The 17,860-nt window shown below is 45.4% G+C and overlaps 1 protein-coding gene across 1 annotated transcript in view; it reads left to right on the top strand.

Moving 5' to 3' along the window:
* Positions 1–17,860, top strand: part of LOC139264084 (androgen-dependent TFPI-regulating protein-like) — a 210,467-nt gene that overhangs the window by 80,379 nt on the left and 112,228 nt on the right. Inside the window, exon 2 of the mRNA XM_070880177.1 lies at positions 13,684–13,800. Coding sequence (XP_070736278.1) covers positions 13,684–13,800 — 117 coding nt within the window. The remainder of the gene's footprint in view (positions 1–13,683; positions 13,801–17,860) is intronic.

The raw sequence follows: 17,860 nt of genomic DNA, 5'->3' as shown, positions 1-17,860 counted from the left end.
ACATGATGCCATTATTATACTTTCAATCCATTTAGAGTAAGCGTCTACTGCTACTAGGAACATCCTTCCTACAAAGGGTCCAGCAAAATCTACATGGACCCTGGACCACGTTTTAGCGGGCCATGACCACAGACTCAGTGGGGCCTCCCTTGGTGTATTGCTCAACTGTGAGCAAGTGTTACATTGGTGTACGCATGACTCCAATTCCAAGTCAATGCCGGGCCACCAAACATGTGACCTGGTGATAGCCTTCATCATGACTATGCCTGGGTGGGTACTGTGTAGGTCCCGTATAAAAGTTTCCCTGCCTTTTTTTGGCAAAACTACACGATTCCCCCAAAGGAGACAATCCGAATGCATGGACATTTCATCCTTGTGTCGGTGGAACGGCTTAATTTCGTCTTGCATTTCCCCGGGAACCGCCGACCAGCTCCCATTAAGGACGCAGCTTTTTACTAGTGATAGTACAGGGTCCTGGCTAGTCCAGGACCTGATCTGGCGAGCCGTGACGGGTGACCTCTCGCTCTCAAAAGTATCCATTACAAGAAGCAAGTCTGTGGGATGCGCCATTTCCACCCCGGTGGTGGGCAATGGTAGCCGACTGAGGGCATCAGCACAGTTCTGAGTGCCTGGTCTGTGGCGGATTACAAAGTCATACGCAGATAATGTTAGTCCCCATCTTTGGATGCGGGACGAAGCATTGGTCTTAATTCCTTTGCTTTCTGAGAACAGCGAAATGAGCGGCTTGTGGTTGGTTTTGAGCTCGAACCGGAGTCCAAATAGGTATTGATGCATTTTCTTAACCCTGTATACACATGCTAATGCTTCTTTCTCAACCATACTGTAGGCCCTTTCAGTCTTAGATAAACTTCTGGATGCATATACAACCAGTTGCAGTTTGTCTGACACATTGGCTTGCTGTAACACACAACTGACCCCGTACGAAGATGCATCACAAGCTAGTACTAAACGTTTACACGGGTCATACAATACAAGTAACTTGTTGGAACATAGAAGGTTTTTGGCCTTGTTAAAGGCTGTCTCTTGAGATTTACCCCAAACCCAGTCGTCAGCCTTGTGTAGCAATAAATGCAAAGGTTCTTGCAAAGTGCTCAACCCCGGTAGAAAGTTACCAAAATAGTTGAGGAGTCCCAGGAACGAACGCAGCTCCGTCACATTCTGTGGTCTGGGTGCATTCTTGATGGCCTCCGTCTTGGAGTCCATGGGTCTGATGCCGTCCGCCGCAATCTTTCTCCCCAGAAATTCGACTTCTGGCGCCAGGTAAACACACTTGGAGCTTTTCAGCCGGAGTCCCACTCTGTCAAGTCATTTTAGAACCTCTTCCAGGTTGTTCACTTGTTTGGTGGTGTTGCGACCAGTGATCGGGATGTCGTCTCGGAACACCACGGTACGCGGAACCGATTTCAGCAGACTCCCCATGTTCCTCTGGAAGATGGCTGCAGCCGAGCGAATCCCAAAAGGGTATATGAACAGTACTTTGTGTGTGTTGATGCACGTCAATTTTTTCGAAGGTCCAGCCAGCTCCTGTGTCATGTAAACAGAGGTTAGATCCAGCTTGGTGAATGACTTCCCCCCTGCTAACGTTGCAAACAGGTCATCCGCTTTGGGTAGTGGGTACTGGTCCTGTAACGAGACTCGGTTGATCATTACCTTGCAGTCCCCGCATATTCTGACCGTCCCATCACAATTGGACTGGCCCACTCGTTGAACTCGACTGGCAATATGATCCCCTCTCATTGAAGTCTGTACAGCTCGGTCTCGACTTTCTCTCTAATGATGTATGGAACCGCTCAGGCCTTGTGATGAACGGGTCGTGCATCAGGGACTCGATGGCTCTGCACTTTGGCGCCTGTGAAGTTGCCGATATCTGGCTCGAATAACAACGGGAATTTGTTTAGCACTTGGGTGCATGAGGCGTCATCCACTGGAGACAGTGCTTTGATGTCGTCCCAGTTCCATTGGATCTTTCCTAGCCAGCTTCTGCCGAACAGCATTTGGCCATCGCCTGGTACAATCCATAGTGGTAAATCATGCAAAGCTCCATCGTACGATACCTTCACTGCCGCACTGCCAATGACTGGTATGAGCTCTTTCGTGTAAGTGCGCAGCTTGGTGTGGTTCGGGCTTAGTTTTGGCCTTTGTGTCTTGTTGCCCCACAGTTTCTCAAAAGCCTTCTGGCTCATAATTGACTGACTCATCCCCGTGTCCAATTCCATGGAAACTGGAATGCCATTTAATTTGACTTTCAACATTATCGGAGGGCTTTTGGTGGTGAAGTTGTGTGCCCCATGCACTTCCTCTTCAGCCTCGGGTTGAGTTGCCTCTCTTACTCGTTCAGCGTGATCCATGCTAGATCGGTCATTTTCAGCCGACTCTGCCATGTGGTGAGTCGCAGCACGTCTGCTGGAGGTGCCTCATTGTTCCACAGCCCTTGCACACATAGTGCTTGAATCGACATTGTTGGGCTCGATGATTACCCCCGCAGCACCAACATGGTGTTGATGGATTCGCACTCATGCCCCACAGCTGACTCTGAGTCATCCTAGGTCTGGGCTCTGCAGGCGTGTAGGCCCTGCCCTGTACAGTTCTGCCTGCTGAAGGTGTTATTTTATGCACAGTACTTGCCAGTGATCTTCGATGCTGCAAAGATATCTGTTATCGATCATGGACATGAAAGCCTGGGCTATTGTGATGGCCTTGCTCAGATCTAGGGATTCGGCAGACAGCAGTTTGCGAAGAATGACCTTGTGGCCGATTCCAAGCACGAAAAAGTCCCGCAACATTTCCCTCAAAAATCCAGCAAATATGCACGGTCCCACAAGGCGTCTTAGGTCGGCGACATAGCTCGCCACGTCCTGGCCCTCAGAGCAATGGTGCATATAAAAGCGATACCTGTCCATCAAGAGGCTCTCCTTCGGCTTGAGGTGTTTCCGAAGCAGCGTGCACAAATCTTCATATGTATTGTCCGTTGGTTTCGTCGGTGCTAGCAGATTTTTGATGGGGCCATATATCGTGGACCTGCAAATGGTGAGGAGAATCGCCCTGCGCTTGACCACGGTCTCTTCCGTATCCAGTTCATTGGCCACGAAGTACTGGTCAAGACGCTCAATGAAGGCTTCCCAATCATCACCCTCAACAAATCTCTCAAGAATACCAACGGCAACCATAACCGCATGAAAGTTTGTGATCTGTTACTCGTCACCAATTGTTATGTTCAGAATAATTCCACAAGACTGTGTGCTGTAAGCTCAAACTGTTGTGACCTTGGTCTCTTTAATGTAACTCCAGAGTGAAGAAGCAGCATGGGAGACTGCTTTTTATACCTGCTTGCCCAGGGTGTGCAGGTGACCTTTGGGTCTCCCACAGGTGCGCCCCCTGGTGGCAAGTCTTACACATTAGTAAAGTTTACATACATAACACCGAGCCCCCATCTGGAGTACTGTGATTAGTTGTGGGCACTACACCTCTGGAAGGCTATATTGGCCTTGGAGCGCGAGCAGTGCAGATTCACTGGAAGAATACTGGGCTAAAAGAGCTAAATGATGAGGACAGGTTGCATTGACTGGACTTGTACTCCCTTGAGTATAGTAGATTAAGTGGTGATCTAATTGAGGTGTTTAAGATGATTAAAGGATTGGATCAGTCAGTTAGAGAAATAATTTCATCTGGGGGAATCCAGAACAAAGGGGCATAACCTTAAAATTAGAGCTAGGCTGTTCAGGAATCAGGTCAGGAAGCACTTATTCACTTTAAGATTAGTGGAAATCTGGAATTTTCTCCCACAGATATTGAGGCTAGGTCAATTAAAGGTTTCAAAACTGATTTTTTTTTTGTTAGGCAAGTGTATTAAGGGTATTAAGGCTTACGGAAACTAGGCTGGTAGATGGAGTTAAGATACAAATCAGCCATGTTATAATTGAATGGTAGAACAGACTTGAGGGGCTGAGTGGCCTACTTCTGCTCCTAAATTGCTAATTTTCCATCAGGGCTTGTTAAGCAGGAATTTCATTGTTTGTTGGCAAAATGTTTACCTCATTAGTCCTGTTTCTCAGTGGGCATTTCACCAGCTTAGAGCCTGAGAGATTTTTTAACCATTATTTGTTTACATAATTTTCCACCACATTTTCAACCCTCCCCTCCCCACACCCTGCAAATGTCTTTGTTTTTGATGACACATGATAATCCATATCATCACATCTGATATCCAGATGAATCCATTGCTGCAAATCATTCAGAAGTAATGGAAAATCTCCAACTTGGTCACATTGGAACATAAACTGCACACACAGTTGGAAACACTTTAAAGACTTTTAGAAATCAGGCTATAATCCTTCAAGCATAAGAGTGACCTACTTTTTCACTAGACAAGTGCTGTATTTCAGTGCAACTATTGTTTGGACAAAGGAAAAGGACTAAGGTAAATCATGTGGTTATGTAAGGTTTGTGAGTATGTTAAAAAAATCTGCATTTTGATTCTCTTTCAATTCATGTAAAATCCTCAATTTCATCATGCAGCAAATCTCCGTTCAGTATAACTATCTCAGCAGGGCTGTGCAAATTTGGGAATGAAATGGAAGAGGAAGCTAGGGTATAACAATAACAATTCAAACAATTTGTATCCAGCACCATGAGCATTTGCCATCTATATCCTGTAGTTCGCAAGACTAATAATGTTACATTGCAGTTCTATTTATCTAGCAATCCGGTATGGTTACACAAGCAGACATGCTGCTGCCTATCTGTAAATATAATCCACTTTCAGACTGGGGCCTTGTGGCCCAATATAATCTAACCCATATTAGAATTGTAGGGCTAGAACCTGCACTTTTTTTGCATGTTTAACGCCCATTTTTCTGCTGAAATGACATATAATGCCCATATATCGCCCATTTTGACACAAAAAGGAAACTGACGGGCATTTTTAGGAAACTTATCACCGAGCGTTACTTTCCCCATGTGCTTAACGGCAGGAAAAAATAATACCGCCCACCCACTTTTTTTGGGTGGAATCATCAGAATGGGCGAAATCAACGTCCATAATATCGCCCAACGTTACTTTCTGCACAGAATTAACGCTGAGATTCAATAATACTGCCTGCCCATTTTTTTTGTCGTAAAGAGCACATTTGGCGAAACTAACGCCCAGGAAATCACCCACCGTCACTTTCACCATCTCGCACACATATCGCACACAATATCGCTCGCTCAAAAAAAGGCCCAGAAAAAGTGGAACTGTTCTGAACTAAAGCCAGCGGTGTGGCTGCCATTTTTAAAATCGCAGGTCGCTTCATTCAAAAGGCTGCCTCAACTTCGGGGGAGTTTGCATTGACTCTGGAGTTCTTCTCAGGTGAACTGAACAACTCAACAGACAGCTTTTCAGACTTTGGACTATTGGAGGTTTACTCCAGGTGTATTTTAGTGAGGAAATCATTGCTTCTGATCAATAGCTATTATACTTTCAATGCTATGAGGCCACCAAACAATATCTGTGCTTAAGCAGCGTTTCAGATGTCTTGACCACTCAGGAGAGGAGCTACAATGCAACCCTGAGCAAGTAGCTAAAATTGTGGTTGTGTGCTCGATGTTGCACAATCTGGTTATCAGGAGGGGCCAAGAATTGCCAGAAGGCATTGATGCTCCACCTCATGAGAGAGAGGAAGAGGATGACGACGCGCTGGATGCTGACCGAGGGCCAGACAATCAGACTGACTATGCAACCATGCCCACGACCCCCTCCAGACCGCAGGATAGGACCTATGGTGGCTACATAGCTGCAAGATTCTTACGTGAGGAGCTGATATCTGAACGATTTGCCTGAAAGAGCGTTGATGTGAGTGACAACGCTGACACACTGCTGTGTGTGTGCAGCTCAGACATCAATGGTGCCCATCAATTTGATGCCAGTTAAAGTTTACGTTGATTGATGTTAAGTTGTATTTAACTCTTTCATGTTAAAGAATCACCAGTATGTAACGGTGCAGCTATCTGAGACAATGAGCGAAAAGGTTATGTTCAATAACAAAAATTTTATACCAACATTGGTCTAAAATCATAAGTATCACAGGCAATAACACCCAAACACTGCCCACACCCCACTTTTTCCACCATTGACATCAATCAAATGTTCAACATGTCCAGCAACAAAGGCAAAGCAGGAGGGTGCTCCCCATCCCCATACATTACAACAAATTGCATACACCCAGATGGAGATATAATACAGCCATCACCTGCGGACATGCACCTCATCTTCCTTTCCCCCCTCCACTTCTTCTCCCCATCTCTACCCCTTCCCCTCCTCGCTCCACGGGGCCTGGCCGAGGAGCTCCTCAGGCGGTGCCTCATTGTGGGGGGGTATGAAGGCAGATGCAGTTGTTGCACAGGTACGGGAGCCGGTGGGGGTGCTGAGGGGGCAACATTCTCTGATGCAGAAGCAGGATCTTGGTGCTTGCTCTCATCTGTCGTTCGCAGTGGTGGTGCAGAGCGTGGAGTGCCGCGCTCGGGGCCCACTGGGAGGCCTGTGCCAGCAATGTTTCTGGCTATCGCATCCAGGGCCTCCACCATCTGTGGAATGTACTCAGTCATGGTGGCCAGCCATCGGGATATGCCCCCCAATGTTTCGATGAGCTGGTCACTAATGTCTACAATCCTCCTGGGCAACTGTACCATCTCTCCGCTGCCATGTGGCGCTCGTGGAACAGATCTGTCACGTCCACGTGACCTCTGCGGGGTTGGCGCTGTCCTGGGGATAAATGGGGTGCCCTGTGGCGAGGTGCTTGGGGCCGGTACCTCCAGAGTGGAGGCGGGAATGACCGGAGGACCTGTAGATGGCTTTGGGGTGGAATGGCTTCTGGAGCGTGGCGATGCAGGTTCCACAAATTCCGCGCTCTCATCCGTGGAGAACAGAACCAGCGGATTGACGGGCGAGAATCGGAGCTCCTCAGCACCAGATGTAGGATCGTCCGGAGAGTCGGGCCCCGCGCCCCCACCTTCTGGCCTCTGTGGTCTTGCCTTGAGATGTGCTGCTGGCTGAGCTGCAAAACACAAATGAGGTTATTAGAGGAGAACGGGGTGCTAGGGTCACAAGGTGATTCCAGCGCTACACACAGCATATGCACGACAAAAGCACCACCGCTCTCAAAATCATCGCAGACATCACATTTCATGACCATCAACACACTTGCATTCGAATGATTTTCATTAGGCCATCATTATTTCTCGGCCAATTTTAGAAATCATCTGTCATATATGATTATTCTGATATGAGTGGGTGTGGCATCTATTGACTTCACATCACGCAATGGTGTAAACTTTACTCACGTGGCATCACTTCAGGATCTGCAGATGCGTCCGTGGCTGTCCGGGGGGTGCTTTCCCACGAGTGTGAGCACACGCTCCTCCATCTCAGTGATGTCGCTGGAGACTGGTGGCCCCCCACCTGTTCACCTCTGCACAGACCTCATCGTCGATAGCTTCTTCTGTAAAAGGTGACAGGACGACATGGCATGAGATCATTGCTAGGTACTATCACAAAGACTGATACAAGACAAAATAATCATGATTACATCTGTCGGTTATGAAAATAATCATTCTTTACCTAAAGACGTACACCGTGACCGCAGGCTTTGAGTAAAACACTTCCGGTAAAGGTGAAAGATCTCACATCTGATAGTCACTCATGACTGTTACAAATCAAATTATATAAATACATAAGTACATGTAAATCAATGTAATACTTACTCTTGCGGATCCCACAAGGTCGTTCCATCGTTTGCGGCATTGGTTGCCCTCATGAATCTCGTTGGTCGCCGACGAGACCACCTCTGCTATCTCGGTCCATGTCCTCTGGTATGCCTTTGGGGTGGGCTTCCCACGCCCTCACTGCACCTTTCACCTTTACCGGAAATGTTTTACTCAAAGCCTGCGGTCACGGTGTACGTCTTTAGGTAAAGAATGATCATTTTCATAACCGACAGATGTAATCATGATTATTTTGTGTTGTATCAGTCTCTGTGACAGTACCTAGCAATGATATCACGCAATGATCTCATGCCATGTCGTCCTGTCACCTTTTACAGAAGAAGCTATCGACGATGAGGTCTGTGCAGAGGCGAACGGCTGGGGGGCCAACTCACCCCAGCGTGACTCGACCTCATGCAGGAGGGAGGCATTTGCCTCGTCCGAGAACCTCCTCGCTCTTTTGCGCCCTCCAATATGCTCCACTCCCACATCACTGGTCTCGCCAGCATCAATCTCCACAGCGTGCTGTGATACCTCCTCCTCTCTCTCCATTATATCCCAAATTCGGGCAAATATGTGGCTAGTAACAGCTAATTTATGATTGCCTACTTGCTGTGAAGCTCAAGTCTCTCTCCTTCCTCCCAAAGCAGCCACACCACACCCAGACACGCCTTCAGTCCCTCTGAGCTCCCTCTCTCTGTCTCCTCTTCTGCGCATGTCATGATGACCCTTAACATCCTGAATCGCGGGAATCGAGCGTTGCCATGCCATTGCTAAGGACAGCCACACTTTACGGCAGAAGGTCAAAAAAATGTAACACTACAGCCCATTTCATATCGCTCGCGGTAACGCCCATTTTCAAAAATGGAGACTAGGTGCTTTGAGAATGGGCGAGAAGCCAGTGATCTGAAAATGCTTTTTTAATGCCCACGCCGGAAATAACGCCCATTTTTGGGCGATAAGCTCAAAAGTGGAGGTTCTAGCCCATTGATTCATAGAATGGTTACAGCACGGAAGGAGGCCATTCGGCCTGTTGAGCCCGTAATAGTGCAATGATGAACAACTATAAAGGATAGGCCAATTAGATCATTAGACTTGGATCAGTCCTGGAGAGTTCCTCTGTTATTCTTATCCTGAGTTAGAAGGTAGGCGAGTTCAAGCCCCACTTCTGGACTCGACCACAGAATTTAGACAGGCACTTCAATGCAATATCAAGAAAGTTCTGCCTTTCAGATGCGATGCTAAAACGCAGCCCTTCATTCCCTTGCTTTGGCCATTGTTGCTATTCCTCCATAACCTGTTTTCCCCCCTCCACTGAGAATCATTTGGTGCCCACCCCCCGCCCCCATCACAACGACTCTCTCACCCACATCACACTGCATTTTGGCCACAAAAATCCCGCAACAATTCGGACCCTTACCCCTCCACACTGATTGCGGTAATGAATCAATCCGGGTCCACATAATCCCCCTCCACCAATGGGAGGAAATGTAACTTTGACCCACGCAATATTCAGTTAATTAATTAAATTGGGAATAAAAAGCTAGTATCAGTAATGGTGATCATGAAACTATCGGATTATTGTAAAAACGCATCTGCTTCACTAATGTCCTTTTAGGGAAGGAAATCTGCCATCCTTTCCTTGTCTGGCCGATATGTGACTCCAGACCCAGAGCAATGTGGTTGACTCTTAACTGTTCTCTGAAACAGCCTAGCAAGCTACTCAGTTGCAACAAACCACCACGAAAAACAATATTAAGAATAAAACCGGACAGACCACCTGTAGTGTATGTATAATATATGTATATACCCTGTACACTCAATGTACAGTTACATAAGACCACTGGATGTATCTTCACACTGTATACACTATGCCTGTGCCACCAGAGGGTGCAACTGGTGGAGACCTAGGGGTCACCTGCACACTTGCAAGTAACCAAGTATAAAAGGGAGCTCACCTTACTGTGCCCTCATTCAGGAGCTGCAATACATGGACTAAGGTCACAACAGTTCAAGTGCAATACCTTACCTCATGGAATCATTACTAGAGTGCTTACAGACACAACCTCCCGAAAATACTAGGGGACCGAGGGTCTAGCAAGAAGGGGGAACTGAAGGAAATCCTTATTAGTCAGGAAATGGTGTTAGGGAAATTGAAGGGACTGAAGGCCGATAAATCCCCAGGGCTTGATAGTCTGCATCCCAGAATACTTAAGGAAGTGGCCCTAGAAATAGAAGATGCATTGGTGGTCATTTTCCAACATTCCATGGACTCTGGATCAGTTCCTATGGATTGGAGGGTAGCTAATGTAACCCCACTTTTTAAAAAAGGAGAGAGAGAGAAAACAGGGAATTATAGACCGGTTAGCCTGACATCGGTGGTGGGGAAAATGCTGGAATCAATTATTAAAGATGAAATAGCAGCGCATTTGGGAAGCAGTGACAGGATTGGTCCAAGTCAGCATGGATTTATGAAAGAGAAATCATGCTTGACAAACCTTCTAGAATTTTTTGAGGATGTAACTAGTAGCGTGGATAATGGAGAACCAGTGGATGTGGTGTGTTTGGACTTTCAAAAGGCTTTTGACAAGGTCCCACACAAGAGATTAGTGTGCAAAATTAAGGCACAAGGTATTGGGGATAATGTATTGACGTGGATAGAGAACTGGTTGGCAGAGGAAGCAAAGAGTAGGAATAAATGGATCCTTTTCAGAATGGCAGGCAGTGACTAGTGGGGTGCCGCAGGGTTCAGTGCTGGGACCCCAGCTATTTACAATATACATTAATGATTTAGATGAAGGAATTCAATGTAATATCTCCAAGTTTGCAGATGACACTAAGCTGGGTGGCAGTGTGAGCTGTGAGGAGGATGTTAAGAGGCTGCAGGGTGACTTGGACAGGTTAGGTGAATGGGCAAATGCATGGTAGATGCAGTATAATGTGGATAAATGTGAGGTTATCCACTTTGGTGGCAAAAATAGGAAAGCAGAATATTATCTGAATGATGACAGATTAGTAACGAGGGAGGTGCAACGAGACCTGAGTATCATGGCACATCAGTCATTGAAGGTAGGCATGCAGATACAGCAGACAGTAAAGAAGGCAAATGGCATGCTGGCCTTCATAGCGAGTGGATTTGAGTATAGGAGCAGGGAGATCTTACTGCAGTTGATCAGGACCTTGGTGAGACCACACCTGGAGTATTGTGTGCAGTTTTGGTCTCCTGATCTGAGGAAGGAAGTGCTTGCTATTGAGGGAGTGCAGCGAAGGTTCACCAGACTGATTCCCGGGATGGCAGGACTGACATATGAGGAAAGACTGGATTGGCTAGGCTTGTACTCACTGGAATTTAGAAGAATGTGAGGGAATCTCATAGAAACTTATAAGATTCTGATGGGACTGCACAGGTTAGATGCAGGAAGAATGTTCCCGATGTTGGGGAAGTCCAGAACCAGGGGTCACATTCCAAAGATAAGGGGTAAGCCATTTAGGACCGAGATGAGGAGAAACATTTTCAGCCAGAGAGTTGTGAACCTGTGGAATTCTCTGCCACAGAAAGTTGTGGAGTCCAGTTCATTGGACATATTCAAAAGGGAGTTAGATGTGGCCCTTACGGCTCAAGGGATCGGTATTATGGAGAGAAGGCAGGGGTGGGGTACTGAGGTTGCATGATCAGCCATGATCATATTGAATGGCGGTGCAGGCTCGAGGGCCCGAATGGCCTGCACCTGCACCTATTTTCTTTGTTTCTATGTTTCTAATACCACCCATCATCGACCTCAGCACCGATCATGACAATGGCACACCTAGCCCTGCAAAGTCCTCCTCACCAACATCTGGGGACGTGTGCCAAAATTGGGAGAGCTGTCCCACAGGATGGTTCAGCAAAGCTTGACATAGTCATACTCACATAATCATACCTTTTAGCCAATGTCCCAGACTCCTCCAGGGAGACTCCATCACCATCCCTGGGTATGTCCTGTCTCACCGGCAGGACAGACCCACCAGAGGTGGTGACAGAGTGGTATACAGTAGGGAGGTAGTGATATCGGCTTCCTTCTGAGGTCCCCACAATCACAGAAGTCAGTCTTCAGCCAATTCAGTCCACTCCATGAGCTCACTGGATACAGCAAAGGCTATGAGCCCCGACACCATCCTGGCTGTCATACTGAAGACTTCTGTTTTCCAGAACTAGCATTGCCTCTAGATAAGCTGTTCCAGTACAGCTATAACTCTGGCATCTCCCTGACAATATGGAAAATTGCCCAGGTATGTCTCTTGTTCACATAAAGCAGGACCAATCTAATGGGACCAATTACCGTCCCATCAGTCTAGTCTCAGTCATCAGCAAAGTGATGGAAAGTGTCGCCGGGCAGTGCTATCAAGCGGCACTTACCAATATCCTGCTCACCCAATGCTTAGTTTGGGTTCCACGAGGACCATTCGGCTCCAGACCTCATTACAGCCTTGGTCCAAACATGGACAAAAGAGTTTAATTTCAGAGGTGAAGTGAAAGTGACTGCCCTTGATATCAAGGCAGCATTGAACTGAGTGTGACATCAAGGAGCCCTAGTAAAATTGAAGTCAATAGGAATCAGGAAGAAATTATCCACTGGCTAGAGTCATACCTAACACAAAGGAAGATGGTTGTAGTGGTTGGAGGTCAATCATCTCACCCCCCAGGACATCACTGCAGGAGTTCTTCAGGGAAATGTCCTAGGACCAACCATCTTCAGTTGCTTCATCAATGACCTTCCCTCCATCATAAGGTCAGGAGTGGGGGTGAATAGTGATATAACATTATAAATGCTCCAGTCATCCGGCACTACTCCTGTATTCAATGTGGATTGAAAGATTGTGACCAATGCCTCTGCTATTTCTAGTTTTGCTACTTTCCGCAACCTAGAATGCATTCTGCTCCACTTTTAGTAATGCTAAATCTTTTAGTACATCTTCTCTATTACTATCATGTCTATAAACTCTATCTCCTTTTTTAATGTAAACTTGGTCTCATTCGATTGGTCCTGCTTTTTCAGTTCAGTGAAGGTTCACAAGGTTGATTTCTGAGATGAAGGGGTTGTCTTATGAAGAAAGGTTGAGCAGGTTGGGCCGATACTCATTGGACTGAGAGATAATCTTATTGACACGTATAAGATTCTGAGGGAGCTTGACAGGATAGATGCAGAGAGGATGAGTCCCTTCGTGGGGGAATGTAGAACTGGGAGCATAGTTTCAGAATAAGGGTTACCCATTTAAAATGGAAATGAGGAGGAATTTCTTCTCTGAGGGTCATAAATCTTTGGAATTCTCTACCCCAGAGAGCTGTAGAGATTGGGCCATTGAATATATTTAAGGTGGAGATAGACAGATTTTTGAAAGATAAGGGAATCAAGGGTTAAGGAGAATGGGTAGGGGAAGTGGAGTTGAGGCCAGGATCAGATCAGCCATGATCTTATTGAATGTTGGAGCAGGTTTGATGGGCAAAATGGCCGACTCCTGCTCCTATTTCTTATGTTCACATTTAATGCCTACTTTTTTTATCCTCCCCGCTCTCCCTCTTCCATCCCCTTTCCCCATCATCCTCCTCTCCTCCCTTCCCTTCTCATTCCCCGATGCTCACCTTCCTGATGCCCCTCCTCTCCACTTCTCCGCTCTCTCTCTTCTTTCTCTCCTACAACCCTTAACGTCTCTGTCCAATAACCATCCCCTCCTCATCCCCGCCTCCCACTTTTCCTCCTCCTATCTGTCTTCTCCCCTCCGCTTTCCGCACTGCTTGACCCGAATACTGTACTTGGTCTTGACATCTTGTGTGCAACACCAAGGGAGATCGATGAATTGGCTAAAGGTGGTCCTGGAGCCTGCATTGTAACTTTGCAACATTGCTGTTTATATGCTGCACTCAAAATATCTCCAATTATTTCATAGTTTCTGCAGACTGTTTTCAACGGGTTGTGCATCCTGGCAGACATACTAGGACGAGCGATATGGATCCTGTCACTTCGAGATCTCTTCTTCTCAGCCCTGGCTTTCCCTGTTGGCACTGTAAGTAGAAATTCTTTTCACTGTTCTGCAAACTGCCGTGGGTCTACCAGAAACTATGAACAAGGAGCAGTTGATTTTAAAGTTCATATTTTATATTTGAAAAGAGTATAATGATGTTAGCTGTTCTCTTGCCTTCATCCTATAATTTCACATGTAATTGTAAATTCCCCAGAACCAAGGCAAATAATTAGTTGATAATGTTGAAGCACAACCATACTATTTCTGGAGTTGAGGAGAATTGAGCTGTGACTTTAATTGATGAGGTTTAGAATCCTATTCAAACTGGAGAACATTTTACAATGTTTACAATTTTCACAGGATACCCTTTTGTACCAAGCAGAGGTTCTATTTTCCAAGAAACAGTGAATGGGAACTGTTATGTCTGGAATAAAGCAATTTGACTGAGTACTGTAGACATGAGTAAGTGTGACCTTAGTCTCTTTATTCTGACTCCAGAGTATTGGTACAGCATGGGAGGCCTGCTTATATACAGTGCTCCCAAGGGATGCTGGAATCCCTTGGGACTCCAACAGATATGCCCTCTGGTGGCAGTAGAATGCTGGTTACATAGTGTTGCATACATAACAGGAACGACATACTGCAATGAGTTATCTTACAAATCATCGATCATTTTTATTGAGATTCCCCCATACATCAGACAGGACTATTATAGCCTGTAAAGAGGATTCTTTCAACCCTTTAGTGTTTAACCCATTGTATCACGCAGTCTTTCTTATGTTCCTTGTTTCTTGTTCACTTCACTCAGAAAATCGTTAACTATCCAGAACCAAGACATTGTCAGTCTTCTATGCGAGGACATAGAGGCCTAAATTTTCTGATCTGGATATTCCATTTTACTGGCACCATTCAAGCAGCCTGGTTGGTATATGTGCCGGTCCTCAATTCCTCCGGTATTTCAGCCACTTTAATGTATTTGCTTCATGGGTTCTTTGCTTAAGAATTCATAGCAATGCATTGCTATTAAGAACTAGTTGGTTTATTAACAATGGTTTAACAATCAAACTACACATTACCAGTTCATCCACCAGGCTCACAACTGCATACCTCATCATGGATGACCTGGACCCAACTGACTGAGGTTTTATTGAGTCTTGAGAACATTATGTGACTGGCTAAGCCACTCACAATGCAACAGCTCTGCAAATCTGTGAGAATACTCACAGGTGCATACATTACACTGCTTCCCCATTTTTTAGAAGCAAGGTATTTATACAATATTTCCAAAGATTACTTATCATGATTACAATTTTACAAATTCAACTGCTGAGTCTGAGCATCCTGTTGTAAGATTTTAGTTTCCTCCTGGTCCAATCTCAATTTCTTTGCAATTGGCCGGCTATGCCCGTTTTCTATATTTTTATTTGACTCAGGAGATTGTCTTGGGGAATTTCTGTCTTCGGGGCGTGTAGCCAAAGATTCCCAACCTCTTTCTTCCTGTGTCCTCTTCTTTGAAACCCTTACATGGTTGGATCTCAAACCAGTGTCCGAAACTTAAATAAAAGGAGACAACAAAGCTATGAAGGCAGAGTTGGCAAAAGTGGACTGGGAAAATAGATTAAAGTATGGGACGGTTGATGAGCAGTGGCAGACGTAGAAACATTGAAACATAGAAAATAGATGGAGAGTAGGCCATTCGGCCCTTTGAGCCTGCACCACCATTCAATATGATCATAGCTGATCATGCACTTCAGTACCCCATTCCTGCTTTCTCTCCATACCCCTTGATCCCTTTAGCCATAAGGGCCACATCTAACTCCCTTTTGAATATATCTAACGAACTGGCCTCAACAACTTTCTGTGGTAAAGAATTCCCCATGCTCGCAACTCTCTGAGTGAAGAAGTTTCTCCTCATCTCGGTCCTAAATGGCTTACTCTTTATTCTTAGAAAGTGACCCCTGGTTCTGGACTTCCCCAACATCGGGAACATTCTTCCTGAATCTAACCTGTCCAATCCCGTCAGAATGTTATATGTTTCTATGAAATCCCCTCTCATTCTTCTAAATTCCATTGAATATAAGCCTAGTTGATCCACTCTGTCTTCATATGTCAGTCCTGTCATCCCTGGAATCAGCCTGGTGAACCTTCGCTACACTCCCTTAATAGCAAGAATGTCCTACCTCAGATTAGGAGACCAAAACTTGCACAATATTCAAGGTGAGCCCTCACCAAGGTCCTGTACAACTGTAATAAGACCTCCCTGCTCTGATACTCAAATCCTCTCGCTATGAAGGCCATCATGCCATTTGCCTTCTTCACCGCCTGCTGTACCTGTATGCCAACTTTCACTGACTGATGTACCATGACACCCAAGTCTCGTTGCACCTCCCCTTTTACAAATCTGTCACCATTCAGATAAAAATCTGCCTTTCTGTTTTTACCACCAAAGTGGATAACCTCACATTTATCTACATTATACCGCATCTGACATGTATTTGCCCACTCACCTAACCTGTCCAAGTCACCCTGTAGCCTCTTAGCATCCTCCTCACAGCTCACACTGCCACCCAGCTTAGTGTCAGCTGCAAACTTGGAGAAATCACATTCAATTCCTTTGTCTAAATCATTAATGTATATTGTAAATAGCTGGAGTCCCAGCACTGAATTTTGCGGTAAACCACTCGTCACTGCATGCCATTCTGAAAAGGACCCGTTTATTCCTCCTCTTTGCTTCCTGTCTGCCAACCAATAACTACACCATATCCACTGGCTCCCCCTTGTCCACTCTACTAGTTATATCCTCAAAAAATTCTAGAAGATTTGTCAAACATGATTTCCCTTTCATAAATCCATGCTGACTTGGACCAGTCCTGTCTATGCTTTTCAAATGCGTTGCTATTACATCTTTAATAATTGATTCCAACATTTTCCCCACCACCGATGTCAGGCTGACCGGTCTATAATTCCCTATTTTCTCTCTCCCTCCTTTTTAAAAAAATGGGGTTACATTAGCTACCCTCCAGTCCATAGGAACTGATCCAGAGTCTATAGAACGTTGGAAAATGACCACCAATGCGTCCACTATTTCTAGGGCCACTTCCTTAAGTACTCTGGGATGCAGACTATCTGGCCCTGGGGATTTATCAGCCTTCAATCCCATCAATTTTCCTAACACAATTTGCTGACTAATAAGGATTTCCTTTAGTTCCTCCTTCTTGCTAGACTCCCGGTCCCATAGTATTTCCGGAAGGTTATTTGTGTCTTCCTTAGTGAAGGCAGAACCAAAGTTTTTGTTCAATTGGTCTGTTATTTCTTTGTTCCCCATTATAAATTCACCTGATTCTGACTGTAAGGGACCCACATTTGTCGTCACTAATCTTTTTGTCTTCACGTATCTGTAGAAGCTTTTGCAGTCAGTTTTTATGTTCCCTGCAAGCTTACTCTCTAATTCTATTTTCCCCCTCCTAATTAAACCCTTTGTCCTCCTCTGCTGAATTCTAAATTTCTCCCAGTCCTCAAGTTTGCTGGTTTTTTTGGCATGTAAGGAGATATTTCATAACTCACAACAAAAATATATCCCAAAGTGAAGGAAAGACTATAAGAGAAAGGATAACCATCCATGGCTAACTAAGGAAATAAGGGATGGTATCAAATTGAAAACAAGGGCATACAATGTGGCCAAGACTAGTGGGAGGCCAGAGAATTGGGAAACTTTTAAAAGCCTGCAAAGAACGACTAAAAAAAATAATGAAGAGAGGGAAGATAGATTCTGAAAGTAAATTAGCACGAAATATAAAAACAGATGGTAAGAGTTTCTACAGGTTCATCAAAAGGAAACGAATGGCTAAAGTAAATGTTGGTCCCCAAGGGGATGAGACTGGGAAATTAATAATGGGGAACAGGGAAATGGCAGAGATGTTGAACAAATATTTTGTATCGGTCTTCACGGTAGAAGACACTAAAAACATCCCAATAGTGGATAATCAAGGGGCTATAGGGAGGGACGGACTTAATACAATCACTATCAGTAAAGAAGTAGTACTCGGTAAAATAATGGGCGAAAGGAATGCAAGTCCCCTGCATGTGATGGGTTACATCCCAG

Source organism: Pristiophorus japonicus, chromosome 5 (assembly GCF_044704955.1).
Source record: "Pristiophorus japonicus isolate sPriJap1 chromosome 5, sPriJap1.hap1, whole genome shotgun sequence".
Lineage (NCBI taxonomy): Eukaryota > Metazoa > Chordata > Chondrichthyes > Pristiophoridae > Pristiophorus > Pristiophorus japonicus.
The sequence above is the reverse complement of the archived record's forward strand: the minus strand, read 5'-3'. Positions and strand labels throughout refer to the sequence as shown.